The 14,177-nt window shown below is 44.5% G+C and overlaps 1 protein-coding gene across 4 annotated transcripts in view; it reads right to left on the bottom strand.

The window, feature by feature from the left end:
- Positions 1 to 2,195: 2,195 nt before the first annotated feature.
- VWA3B (von Willebrand factor A domain containing 3B) overlaps positions 2,196 to 14,177 on the bottom strand; it is a 206,573-nt gene continuing 194,591 nt past the window's right edge. The window contains exons 25-29 of one of the 4 annotated variants that reach the window (XR_012132934.1): positions 12,885 to 13,022; positions 10,797 to 10,897; positions 3,096 to 3,283; positions 2,688 to 2,919; positions 2,196 to 2,255 (exon numbers count right to left, since the gene is read on the bottom strand). Coding sequence is in view for 2 of the 4 variants with exons in the window: in XM_073240004.1 (XP_073096105.1) it covers positions 2,941 to 3,283; positions 10,797 to 10,897; positions 12,885 to 13,022 (582 nt within the window). In the remaining 2 variants the exon portion in view is untranslated. Of the gene's footprint in view, positions 3,284 to 10,796; positions 10,898 to 12,884; positions 13,023 to 14,177 lie in introns of those variants that run through there. The other 3 variants (XM_073240008.1, XM_073240004.1, XR_012132935.1) reach the window with 3 other exon arrangements.

Consider the following 14,177-nt stretch of genomic DNA (forward strand, 5'->3'; position numbering starts at 1 on the left):
TATTTGTTCTAATTTGTTGAAGAATGCTGTTGGTATTTTGAAAGGGATTGCATTGAATCTGTAAATTGCTTTAGGCAGGATGGCCATTTTATTCTTCCTATCCATGAGCACAAGATGTATTTCTGTTTATTAGTGTCTTCTTTAATTTCTCTCATGAGTGTATTATAGTTTTCAGGGTATAGGTCTTTCACCTCCTTGGTTAGGTTTATTCCTAGGTATTTTATTCTTTTTGATGCAGTTGTAAATGGAATTGTTTTCCTGATTTCTATTTCTGTTAGCTCATCATTAGTATATAGGAATGCAACAGATTTCTGTATATTAATTTTGTATCCTGCAACTTTGCTGAATTTAGTTATTAGTTCTAGTAGTTTTGGAGTGGATTCCTTAGGGGTTTTTATGTACAATATCATGTCATCTGCAAACAGTGACAGTTTAACTTCTTCCTTGCCACTCTGGATGCCTTTTATTTCTTTGTATGCCTGGTAATTTTTAATTGGATATCAGACATTGCAAATTTTACTTATTGGGTGGTGGCTATTTTTTTACTCCTACAAATATTCTTGAGCTTTGCTCTGGGGCACAGGTTACTTGGAAACAGTTTGCATCTTCCAGAGCTTACTTTTAAGTTTGTGGGACTGGAGAAATATTTACTCTAAGGCCAATTTTGTTCCCGTACTTGGGCAAACCTCTTCTGAGTAACCTATCTGATGCCCCATGAGTAGTGAGGATTTTTACTCTGAGTTAGAGAAACAGAAGATATTTCTAGCTCTATGTGAGCTGTAGGGATTGTTGCCTCTAACCTTTTGGGGAGCTTCTTTCTCCAGCCTGGAGCAGCTTCCTCACAGCCATGTACTCATAAGAGTTGAAGGCCCAAAGGGGCTTCTCTGTAGATCTCCAGATTTCTTTCTCTGTGTAGCTGTTTCCTCTCTAGCACTCTATCTTGTGGCCTCCAGCTGCCTAGGTCTTCTCAGAACCCTAGTTCTATCTCCTCCACTCCCACAAGCTGCCAGGGTCTGCTTGGGTTCCTGATCTTTCTGCTGCAGCCTGGAAACTGTCTCCAGGCAGTAAGCTGGGCACTGCTAGGACCTGCCTCATTCGCTACTCAAAGACCACTGTCTTTCATTGCCTATGTCCAGTGTTTTGAGAAACTGGTTACACACACTGTATCAGGTATTTTGTCTCAGGCAGGATGGGGTTGGGTGTGAAATCTGATTCCTGTTATTCCATATCTGCTGGAAGTAGAAATACATTGTTGTTGTTTTTGCAGTTTTCCCCAGCACATTGAACTGAGCATTATCAATGAAGGACTACAAGTTGAAAGTAGTACTTAATGTCATTGAACATATCATGTGTTATAATGTAATCAGGTAGTATTAACAAACTATTATTATGTATATTTGTTCTGTAGTTCTCCATCCTTGCACATCCCCTCAAGCCAGATATGTTTTGGTCCAAAAATAAAGTGGAGATGAAGAGAGGTAGAATAGAGAAAGTAACTACCTTCCAAATATCTGACAGTTATCTCTCTAGAGCCTGGCATATTATCAGCAGTCAATTGCTTATTCAATAATTGAATGAATGCATGCATGTATGCATGAAAGACTATGACTGATGAATGGTTGCTTTCTTACCCCACCAGTTCTCCACTGTGCAGACCAAAACCACATGACTGCTCAAGAGTCTTCTTGCCTGGGAGAAACGTCTGGGTTATGGGGGACAGCACACTTCCCCACACACTATCCCCACCTTGTTCTGGATCATTTCCTCACTCCTCAATGTCTTCCTCATGGCAGTACTGCTTTTAGGTTGATGCTGAGCTGATGTCCCTTTTCCTTTCATGTGTTTGGAAGTGGATTTCTCCTTTCTTTGCCATAACTTTGTGACCCCTTAGGTGCAGGAATATGAGCACCAGTTTTAATGAGGTTGCAATTTTTGGAGTATCAGAACACTGCTCTATCTTTTCTATTTGTGAAAACCTTCCAATATTTCTCTTAGTAATAATCTGTACCCTATTATTATGTAGCCATGGGGCTATTACTGTATAGAAAAAGAGAATTTGGGAGAGCTATCTCATTTTTGAAATTAGTGGGGCTAATTCCACTAAAAAATTAATAGGCAAAAGTGAATACCTTTATACATCATTGCTAAAATGTGTTCAAAGAGAACAGTAATAAGCAACCTAATAGTTTTGAAATGTTTCCCACGTAAGAGTTTTTATTCTGGTTCTGCACTCAATGAGAGGTACCTACAACAGACTACAGACAAAAATAATTAGGGAGGGCTCAATAAAAATTTCCAGAAAACAGTAATATAGGGAATGTTCAGTTTTGTAGATATCAGGGAAGTTCCTATATCTGAATTTCAGTGTTAACATTAAGTGATGAAATTCCTAATTCAAATAGGATAATATAAAACAAGACTGCAGACTTGGATTATAACTGCCTCACTTCCAAAAAATCTGAAAATTTTATGACAGTAAAATCTCTCAGATAAAACTTCTTGGTGGGGAGAGTCTACCAAAAAAATGAGTCCAATTTTGTAAGGTCAGGGAAAATAATAGGATAAAGAATGGTTAGGAAGAGCTGGAACCAGTAAGCTGGAACAGGCAGGCAGCCAGGTGGGGGATGACAGAGATGTCTACCTTTTTAATGAACAGGAAGGCGGGGGTAGAATGGGGGCAGCCTTACCTCAGCAGAGGGGATAGTTGCACAGTGGTGAGGGGCTGGAGTCTGAGCGGCCTTGGAGGAACGCTGGCTCTCTTAAGCACAGTTGCCACTAGCCTGCTTCAGGGTTCCTCAGTGATGGTCCTGGGCCCTTTGTTGCTGAGGGTGGCTCTATGAGAGCAAGGCGGGGCTGCTCGAGGGGCAGGTGCGGCAGCGGTGGCTGGCTGACTCCTAGACCCCAAGCCAAGGGCCTTCTCTGGGAAAGTGGATGCCAGCATTACTTAAGGGTGTTAGAGTTCCTATTGTACTGGAACCTAAACTGGCCTGGAAACTGGGGAGTGACCTCACGTGGACTATTATTTACAAAGATTTCAGGGTGTTCTGTAGATAAACGATGTCGTCTCCCTCCTGCCTTGGGCTTAGGGCGGGCGCCTTGGGCCTTGATGTCACGGGAAGACTCATCTGGATCCAAGGGCGCCGCTTCCTGGAGAGGCAACGTCCTGGCAGGTTTCTTTTCCTTCTTCTGAGGGTTCTCCTGTCTTGACTCCCCTGAACCCCCAGTGTCAGTTTCTTTGAGTGGCCATATTAGGAAAGTAGAGTTCTTTGGGTCCACGTTCTCCCTAGAGAGAGAGAGAGAGAGAGAGAGAGAGAGAGAGAGAGAGAGAGAGAAATTAGGGTTACCCTAGTCTTGATGGCTGCTGTCTCTACAGAGGTGTCCAACCCAGCCCTGCAAGTGTTTCTGAGCCCTTTGTCCCTTGTCCTCTTTCCCATGGGATGGAATCTCAGGAGTCCTGTAGGCCCTGTTATTTGGGCTGGGCTGTATTCCACCCAGTTCATATCCACAGGTCCTTTGATGTCTGGGAGCTTCACATGTCATGGAGAACCTAATCATTTGGGCTCTGTCCTGACCAAGACAGTGAGTGAAGGAACTCCTGCCAGGAAGCCCACTGGCACGTCTCCTGTCCATTCTAGGGTGATAAACTTGGCCACATGACAATCCAGTTCATTTCTGACACACTGAACTGGAGCTTGTACAATAGAGACACTCTTCCACACTTTCAGATTTCTCTGATTACTGTAAGGTGTGCCATTAGAAAAATGTCCTCAAACTCCAAAACCAATATGATTCTTAATTAAATTTAATTGACAAAACTTAGGTATGACTATGAAGTCATAGAACTGGACTTAACATTTGGAAAATATAATGCAGGTGATCAGCTAATATTTAACAAGGGAGCCAAGAATAGTCAATGAGGAAAGGATAGTCTTTTCAATAAATGGTGTTGGGAAAACTGGATATCCACATGCCCCTATCATAAACCACTCACAAAAGCTAACTTGAAATGCAACATAAAGAATGGAATGAAAGAACTGAAACATATTACTCTTAGAAGAAAGCATAGGGAAGAAATTCCTTGACATTGGTCTTGACAATGATCTTTTTGGGTATGACACCAAAGTACAAGCAACAAAAGCAAAAACAAACAAATAGGACAACATCAAACTGAACATCTTGCACACCAAAAGAAGCAATCAACAAAATAAAGAGGCAACCCATGGAATATGACAAAATACAAAATATTTGCAAACCATGTATCGGATAATAGATTAAATTTCCAAAATATATAAGGAACTCATACAACTCAGTAACAAAAAGACCAACGACCTGATTAAATAATGGGCAGAGGACCCAAATAGACATTTTTCCAAAGAAGACCTACAAATGGCCAAAATGTACACAAAAAGATGCTTCACATCACTAGTCATCAGGGAAATGTAAATCAAGACCAGAGTGATACCTGACCTCACACCAGTAAGAATGGCTACTATCCAAAAGACAAGAAATAACAAGTGTTGGTGAGGATGTGGAGAAATTGGAACCCTACTGCACTGTTGAAGGGAATGTAAAGTGGTAGAGAAGCTGTGGAAAACAGTATGGTAGTTCCTCAAAATAACTACAAATAGAATACCATATGATCAGCAACTCCACTTATGGGTATATGTCCACAAGAAGGAAAGCAGGGACTCAAACTGGTATTTGTACATTGCAACATTATTCACAGCAGTCAAAGGTAGAAGCAACTCCAGTGTCCACCAATGGATGAGTGGATAAAACAATTGTAGTGTGTTCATACAATGGAATATTATTTGGCCTTAAAAAGAAAGGGAATTCTGACATATGTTCTAACATGGATGCACTTTGAAGACATTATGCTAAGGTAAATAAACCAGTCACAAAACGGCAAATACTGTTTAATAATTCCACTTACACGAGGTATCTAGAGTAGTCAGAATCATTGAGACAGGAAGTAAATCAGTGGTTGCTAAGCGCTGGGGTGGAGAGTGAATGGGGGGTTAACTGTTCAGTGGACACAGAGTTTCAGCTTGGGATGATGCAAAAAGTGCTGGAGTGGCTGATTAGGATGGCTGCACAACAAAGTGAGTGTAGTTAATGCCACTGAACTTAAACTTTTGTGCTTAAACATAGTTAAACGAGAAATTGTATGTGTATCTTACCACCATGAAAAAAAAAATGGTCTGGGCAATAGCAGTAACATTGAAAAAAGGCTTTCCAGGAGGCCGCAATAAGGCCAGCACCTGTGTAGTTGCACAAGCTGTGGGAGGCCAGGTTCTCCGAGACTCATTTTGAAACCACACTACAAAGTTGTAATCACCACCCTGCTCTGTGAAATCTAACGTCTTATCCACTACATTGCCATCGATGATCCCTCAAACTGCTACCTCTCTCTACAGCAGGAAAAGTTGCTAGAGTCTGTTTCCTTTTCAGAGGTTTTTCTCTATTTCCTTTGTATTAGGACTGGTCTCAGTCCAGTCTATGATCTGGAACCTCTTGGAAAGAAGAGCAATGAGGAAGAGTGGGATGGAGCGAGGGTTTCAGGTCCACTGACGGCCCGCAAAGGGAGAGGGAGAGGAGAGGCCCACACATGTATTTGAAGGACACCGGGGAGAGGAGCAGGAGAGATCACAAAGCCACGCATGTCTAGCCTTCAGTAGGGGATTGGCCACATGAGTTATGGACCACCAAATTATTAATGATGGAATGACTAAATTCGGTAGGCAATAATGGAATAAGAGGTGTCCTTGTCATGCAAAGATGCAAATAATACATTGTTAAGTGGGAAAAAGTCACAAACAGAATGTAAGTCATATTTTCATTTTTGTGTTATTAAGATTGTGAATACATAAGGATGACTGGAACCTTTGCATTAGACTGTTCAGAGTTGCCTCAGGGCAATGAGTTCCAGTAGAATTGTCACTTTCTCTACATTTAAAAAATGTTTTGCAACTATCATAAATGATAAGGAGAAACAAAGATTTTTATTTTGAGGAAAAACAATAGACATAGAGAAAACACTCTAGAAGGATAGATATCAAAATATAAATGTCATTACTTAAAAAATGTGATACTATAGATGGTTTTTATATTTTTTTGCTTGTAATTTCTAAATTATACTAATTATGCATTACTGTTGGAATAAGAAAAAAATACAAGTCATGATTAGATTTAAAAGCAGATAGATATCTTGAGCAAGTTAAAGTTGATTTTTTTTACATCAAGTAAACAGATGTTGCTCATCTACCCTATTTTACTCCCCATTCGGAATGATTGACTTTGACCAAGTTCAAGATATTCCACAAGGAAATGTCCCCTTGTGTGTATAGTGGGCAGGCAGGTGTGAATCTGATGTGAAAGCTCTTGTCCAACCCCTTTTCCCCATCCTCCTCACCAACCCTCGGCTTGGCCCAAACCCACTCAGATGCAAGGTGGAGGGTGGCCGAGCTCCTGACTTCCAGCCAGTGGACATTTCAGCACTCCTGAGAAGGCCCTGCTAAGTGGCTTTCTTTGGCCCTATCTCAAGCCAAAACTGAGTTAAGTGCTTATTAATTATTTTAAGTTATAGACTAATGAAATATTATGCAAAACAGGCCAAAACTATGCATGTGTGTGGAGAGGCGGAAGCGGGGACAAGCCAACAGTGGGCTGTCATTGGCTCTGCAGAAGCGGCTGGCTCCATGCTGGGGAAGGAGGTGCCGAGCACCCTTTCCAGGCTCTCCTTGGGTCAAAACCCAACTCACTCGATTAACCAAACATTGTCTGCTTGCCTGTATTCTAGATCTTTCCCTGAGGTCTCATTGCTATTTTTCCCTAAGCCTCTGTCAGCAGTTGTCTAAGAAAGTTCTAAGACTTTCTTAGAACAGAAAGAACAGAAGGGAGGCCCCAAGGAAAAGTCTGATGAGGACAGGAGGCCCCTGAGTTTTAACAATGGAAGGGGCAGAAAATGGAGAGACTGATAGGAAATGGCTGTTGCCATCCAAATTGCTACCACTGGCCCTCAGGGTTAACACATCTGTGTGACTCTGTGACTCCCTGGTACTAGGTTACCAGAGTGTGCTCTTGAAGACAGGCAGTGGCACTTGTCCCTTTGGATTACATAGGACACCCCAAGGCAGGGTATGTTTCAGTACTAGAAGATGGGCTCCAAATCTGAGCAGAAGGGATGAAGATGCTGGTGGCATATGCAGGCTTAATGATTTAATGACACAGTGACCAGGCCAGATTATGGGAAGTGATTCATCTCATGTAATGTCAAAGGCTGTGCTGAATCTTGAAGTTTCAATCAATGACTTAATGTCACTGCTGGAAGAAGAAATGTGACGCCACATAATGCAGAGCAGAGGGAGGCGCTCTAAGCAATCTGTGAATTATAATCTCCTTTGGGATATACTTCTAAGTCCAAATGACTTGATGAAAAATTATTAAACTGCTCAGAGATGATGGGAGACTAAAATCTTTGTAATAGGAATTGGGAGCTGACACACCCAGCCAAACCACATCTGAATCTGGGAGACGGTCTCCCCTACCCTGCCCTCTCTTAGCCTCAAACACAGCCTCCCCTCAAGGCGTCACAACTACAGTCCTACAGCAAGGGAAGAACGCTCCTTGCCTTCAGGGGCTCACTGCCTGACAACCTCCTTCAAATGTCCAGGGGGTTTTCTGGAGCACAGAGAAAATGATTAATTCAGTCTGGCTCTCCCGATCCTACTGAGAATGCTGTGAATTTTTTCAAGAAATCAAGCTCCCTCTAAAGTAAGTCTATGGAGGAGCCTCAGATGTAATTTGCTGAAGCCTTGTTCTCGTTGAGAATGGAAGATGGATTCCAATTCTTCTAGGAGGGATGCCCAGTCAGTTACATGGCACCGGGTATGTGGATTCAGCCCTGGTCTGCCAGAAGGACGCTGCCCGGAGGCGCACACAGTCACAGCCTGTACTCAACCACCTCCCACTGGGTGGGTGACACCTGGTAGGAACACTTCCCCTCCCTGGAGAAATCAAGAAACCAGGGGCCCCTAACCTACCAGACATGCTTCCCCTGGCGCGGGCTTCTGATAGGACCAGACCCCAGGGGAAATCATCACGGAAGAGCTCAGGCTGTGAGTCCCCTGCCTGGCAAAGAGGGAGGATGCCAATGGGGGAAATTTCTCCTGGTCTGCCCACTTCTTGGAATTAGGAGAAATTACATGTGCATTCTCTAAGTGGAGACATTTATAGACAGGTTAGGGAATATTTTTGCTCAGGACAGACATCTCAGATGCCGAGAAATGTAGCAAAAAGCTCAGGCATCCCGCTGAAGGTAAGGCAAGGCAGCCGCTTCCCTCTGTCAGATGTGTGCTCGGGAGACACGCCTCTCCTGCAGCTGTGCTGTCAGGGAATGCAATCACATCGTGTTGCAAAAGAAAGGGAAAATCAGCAACAGCCTTACCCGATTTCATATTGCAAATGCAGGGATATGAAAATTCTCTCCTTTAAGAACTAGTTATTTGGAATCTAGCAATATGGACAACATATTTTTCACGCCAATCTTGCCAAAAGTCTTCAAGAATCATTTATGTATCCAGTTTTGTGTTGAAAATGAAATGTGCATCAGCTTTGGCCATATTTGATCAATTTTGATTGCTTCATCGTCCAAACACCTTCCTACCTATCTTTGTGCACTACACTCCCTTAGGAACAAGAAGAGTGGGCCTGCGGAAAATACTTGTCACCCACAGCTGACAAGAAAGAAGAGAAAGTGGAGGCGCAGAAGACACAGAATTGAATGTCTGGCATCTGGACCTACCAGGCTATCGGGGGCCATGTACCCCTTTATCTGACTAACCCCAAATGGATGATTATAGTGGGTTCACTATTTTAAAATTAGTCAAATGCTGTCATGTTGGAGTTGGAAGCCACAGTACACTTCTTTAATCAGCCTATGAAGAAAGTACCAGGACATTTTTTTTTTTTAGATGGTCTCATTGTGTACAACAGTGTAAAGACTTGCTTAAGAACAACCAAAGGGAGACGGAGCATTTATGAAGTGAGGAAGGGCCTCTGTTGAGAAAGGACCCTCCAGAGGGAAATCCCAGCACAGATACAACAGAGGACCCACACTGCATTTTGTGCGATCACATCCACCAGGGCTGATGATAAAAACAGAGACAGACTCGGCTCTGAATTTAGTGGGTTGGATCTGGTCTCTGCTTCAGACAAATAAATGCAGTCTCTTACTAGCGGGGAGGCAGCTAGAGCAAAACACAGTGGAAATTCCAGTGGGGAGTCTAGGGAGTCAATGAACACTTCTGCTGTGTAAAGCCCTAGAAGCTAGGGGGGATAACGAGCAGCTAAGAGCTTTAAATGAGGCCTGGGGTAGTACTAAGGCAGAAAACAGTTAAAGGCTTTTCTCAACAAAGAATTTAACTTAAATTTGAAATGGTGATTGATAATGTTTAATTTAGTGAAAATGGTCAATACTGAGGCACATCTATTCATAAGCCTTTATAGTGTACTATAATTTGGATATCATATTGCTTGAATAAGATTTTGAATTAACAAAAGAAATATGGTATTATTTTAAATGAACTATATACTTATCCAGAAAAAATGAAGACTTGAAGTAGATATTTTCAATCAGTGCACCTGAGGAAGGTTCTCTTCTCAGGCCATCAGGCTGCATTAGAGCTCAGCAATGAGGAGGGGGAAGGAGGGCTCTAGGTGACCGGGGGAGGGCTATTCACCTGGGATTGTGTGCAGTGTGCACACGTGCCTATATGTGTGTAAACAGGGGAGGCCAACTTGGGTTTTCCCCGAGGTGAGGTAATCAATGGAGAGGAGCTAAGGAGAGGGGAGAGAAGGATGCTGGGGTAACTGGCAGAGTAAGGACCCGGGCAGTGGGGACCCCAGGCTTGGGGAGGCTGGTGGACATATCGGCCTCGGATGAGAGGAGGGACTTCGACATCAGGGGGAACAAGAGAAGTTTCCACAAGCCTGGATAGCAGGGGGTAGTGGGTAAGAGGCGGAGGAGAGAATGCTTGATGGTTTCCCTTCATGAAGTACAAGATGAGGCCATTGGGAGAAAGAAGGGTGGCACCCAAGCCAGCCTGCAAACTCCAAGTGAAGCTTGAGGGTATTTCCTGGATCCCTTTTTCCAACCTTTGCTCAAAATCTACCTTCACATCCAAGGTCATGACACTGACCTTGAGGCACCACACTGGACCTGTGGACTTGGGCTTTTGCCTGCCTTCTAGGCCTCAGCCTTTTTTTATTGACCTGACTTTACTCCACCTTTTGGCTCTTAGGGATCCTACTGCCTCAGATGGGAATGGGTTCACCCCACTGTAGCCCCTGGATACCACCACCCACCACTCACACTCATCAGGGCACAGGCAGGCCAGGTCACACCCCACTCTGACTGGCTGACAAGGGGAGAGGAAGATGGTTGATTGGTCCCAATTGCAACATAGTTTAACTTCGCTTTATAGTCAGACTTTGTTAGAAGGCCTTGAATCCTTACAAATAAAAGGGGAATCATTCCTTTCAGATTCATGGCAGATTTGAATGCTTTTCTGCAGGGTCACTAAAATAATGTAGGATTTGAGATTAGAACCAGACAAATAGCCATTACGTAACAGTTGTGATGTGGAAGGAATAATTGTCATAGTACTACATTTAAGCAGGAAGTCCTCTGCCTCTGCTTTTCTGTCCAAGTTAGAGATCATGGATCTCAACTCAAACAAATTAAAGGTGCAAAGATGTAAATAAAATTCAGAGAGTAGAAAGTTGGGTCCACTTACATTTTTGGATCCTCCTGAATTTGGAGTGATTTTATATGAGAGCAGGAGAGGGCATACTTGTTTTGGCTGATCTTAATAAGTGCACTCCGAGGGCAAAATTCCTGTAGTAATGCCAAAAGAGTTTGCTCAGTTTACATCAGAAATGTCCACAATTCAGATGTAATTTTATTTTAGCTCAATTCATTATAATAGCTACTAACCATCCTATTCAAGGTGATACTTAAGAGAGCAGTTTAAATGCAGAGCTTAGCTTGATGACTCTATGCTGAATAAAAGTCATCATTCAGTCCTCTGACATCTTCCCATATTCTAGGTTATTTGCAAAGTCCACCCACATACGAAGCACATGTACACACACGCCCATGCCCATCCCCTCACCGAACCATGCTCTTTTCTATATTTTAGCCTTTGTCACCTCTTTCTTGGACTTACAAATCAAGACCAGCCTTGCTTGCCGACTGCCCCACCTTCAGCCCCAGGAGTCTCCCAGAATCTTTCAGAATTGTCTTCAGTGTCTATCCCCCAACCATGCCGCTCTAGCCTCCAGGGCACACTGTGGGTAAATTCCAAGGTCCTTCCTGGGCTCCGAGGCTCTTCCCAGGGTTCCCGGCCCGCTGCTTCATCTACCCCCATCCCACGGGCATGCGCAGGGGCATCTCTTCCAGTGTCCCTGGGATTGCTCTCTTTCTCCTCTAATACCGAGTAGATACGCCCAGAGCAGTGCCGCATGCCAGACATGTTTCCCCACCAGCTGTCCTTACACACTGGCTTCTTTACTGTTCGAATAGCTCTAGAAAGTCGGTTTTCCTTTGCAGTTTTTTCCTGGGGTGAGGAGAAGGCTCCCTTTTCTCCTCTTGTTCTATCAGGTTGGACACGGTGGTTCCGGAGCCACTGGCTCTGATGGGCTTCCCTGTTCCCTTAAACTAAGTCCATTTACCATGCTCTCTCCCTGATGGGAACTGACTGGATATTTTGATTCTGTACACTAGGAAGTTGGGCCATGGAGCCAGACTACCTGGGTTCAATTCAAACACGGGTTTCTCTGCCTTCCTTGTGTGTGACCTAACTTTGCTGATTCAGTTTCCTGATCTGAAAATGGGGGTAATAACAGTACCTACCTCACAGTGTTTTGTGCATTCAGTTGTCCACTATGTGTAAAGCACTTGGGTTAGTACCTGTGGCACACAGTAAGTGCTTAATAAAGTTAACCACTAGTATTATGTTTCCTGATTTTTGCTTGCTAGTCAATTTTCCAGGCATAGTATGTGGTTCATCAGGGCAATGTTATTTCCCTTAGAAATGTCACTCATTCAAGAAATTTAAAAAGCAATTGTGAGAACCTTCTCTTCAGGGGCTGTGCCAGGGCACCAAGATGGATAGGACATAGTCCCTGCCTTTAAGGGATCAGAGATGGGTGAGGGGGCCAGTGAGGGAAGAGGGCGGCACAGTGCACAGGGGAACCCTGAGGGCCTCAGTATGAAGTCACAGGTGGGCAGGGTCAGGTGACAGGAGTTTCTGTGGGAAGAGGAGGAAAAGGGCAGTCCAGGAAGAGGCAAAGTCAGGGCTTGGAAAAGCCTGCTGCGTCCTTCCATAGGGCTGGAACCCGAGCTCGTGGGGCTGGCTGGGGTCACGTGGGGCTTTTCCTTGAGGTTAATGAGAAGAGTGTTTACGCAGGGACATCAGGCAGGCAGATTGTATCACCAGATTCGGAAACTCATAAAGATGTCCTCTAAAGCTTTTAGGAAACACATGGGGAGGCCTGGCAGGGGAGCCTAAGGCAGGAGCAGGCTGGGTGGCAGTGGGGAAGTGAGGGAGGGTGGTGGTGTAAGGGCTGCAGGGACAGCCTCCCCTGCGGGCACATCCTGAGTGAGAGCCCCAAAGACCTCCCTGGGGGCAGATCCTGTGCTGCAGAGTGGGCAGAATCCAACCACAGGGAGCGGAAGCCCCGGGAGTGGGCAGAGCCAGGCAGTCAGTCACGCTTCCCAGACATATGGCAGGGCCTGGAAGGAGCCCAAAAGAAAGGCTGGGGGGAAAGAAGCCACTTTCTGCCGTGTGAGAAAGTCCTTTTTTTACTGAAAATCCACTTACTCTCTGGTTGTTACACTTTAAAACTGTGTAGAATTTATTTTGGGCCACATCCTGATTTGGAAGTGCTATGACAATAGCAGGGACATAGAAGTCAAATCCGTTGGGTATCACAATCTTGGCAAACACGTAATCTCCAACCTGTAGGTGAGAATGTATTTCATAGCACATATTTTGCTTATAGATCTCAGAGATAATACTAATATGCTTGTTTTAAAACACCCCATGATAATTAGCAAGGACTAATGTTAAAATTCAAATACATATTTTTTTCTCAGTTCATAATGAGTCAAGAATTCCCAGATCCCCTGCACTCCTTGGGCCACACGTGGATTTTGTAATCAGTTCGGGGAAGCCCAGTTTTAGAAGGACTTCTCCACCTGACATAGGACCCAGAGACAGCCAGCAAGATGCCAAGGGGTCTGGAAACCACCTGTAAACACTGGTTGAAGGAACCGGGAGTGTTTCACAGAATGACCAAGGAGAGACGTGAACAGTGTCCTCATATACCTGGAAGGCTGTCACCCAGACAAAGGGAAGAGGCAGGTTTGCTTAACGGTGCTCCAAAGCACACACTTAGAATCCACAGGCCAAAGTTACAAAGAGGCAGCTTCCAGTGGAAAGTCAGTCTTGTGAAGGGGCATTTGTCAGGTGGAGAGGGGCAGCTGTCAGGGGAAAAGGGCAGGGCATGTGCCCTGGGTCTGTTGGGGTAGCCAACAGGCAACCACCATGGAATCCTAGGTGCTCCTCAGGTGCTTTGCCTCCCGGTTCACCCCAGCTAAGAAGCAGCGGAAGTGGAGTTCTCTGGCATCAGTGCCAGGATGAGAGGAGTGGAGAAGGGTGGGCCAGACACAGCACAGGTTTTATGAATTTATAAGCAGGTGGGAACGCAGCCCAGCTCACCTGTGCAATGCATGTTCAGGGGTAAGTGCTTTATGGCATTGAGGTCTGACATCAACTGACTGTAATGCAAGGAAAGTGCCACCTCTGCCCTTGTTATTAAATCTGTTTTAATATAATCTTTTGCAGTTAAAGTTTCAAGGGCACCAGCAGTTACAGCAGCTGCCTCCACCATCTATTGTCTGTAAAGCAACTATTGGCCTTAGTGTACAATGCAAGCAAGTCTGTGCAGTTGTGAAGTCGCATAACAGATTGGGGGCCTGAGCAAAGGAATGGCCAGGCAAGGGGTCGCAGGAACAGGGCCAGTACTCTTCCTGCCAAACACAAGTCCCCTGCAGGAGCCCACCCAGATGATCAGCAAAGGGCCAAACAGTGGCGTGCCATCCCATTAACCAC

The sequence above is a fragment of the Manis javanica genome, chromosome 1 (assembly GCF_040802235.1).
Source record: "Manis javanica isolate MJ-LG chromosome 1, MJ_LKY, whole genome shotgun sequence".
NCBI lineage: Eukaryota > Metazoa > Chordata > Mammalia > Pholidota > Manidae > Manis > Manis javanica.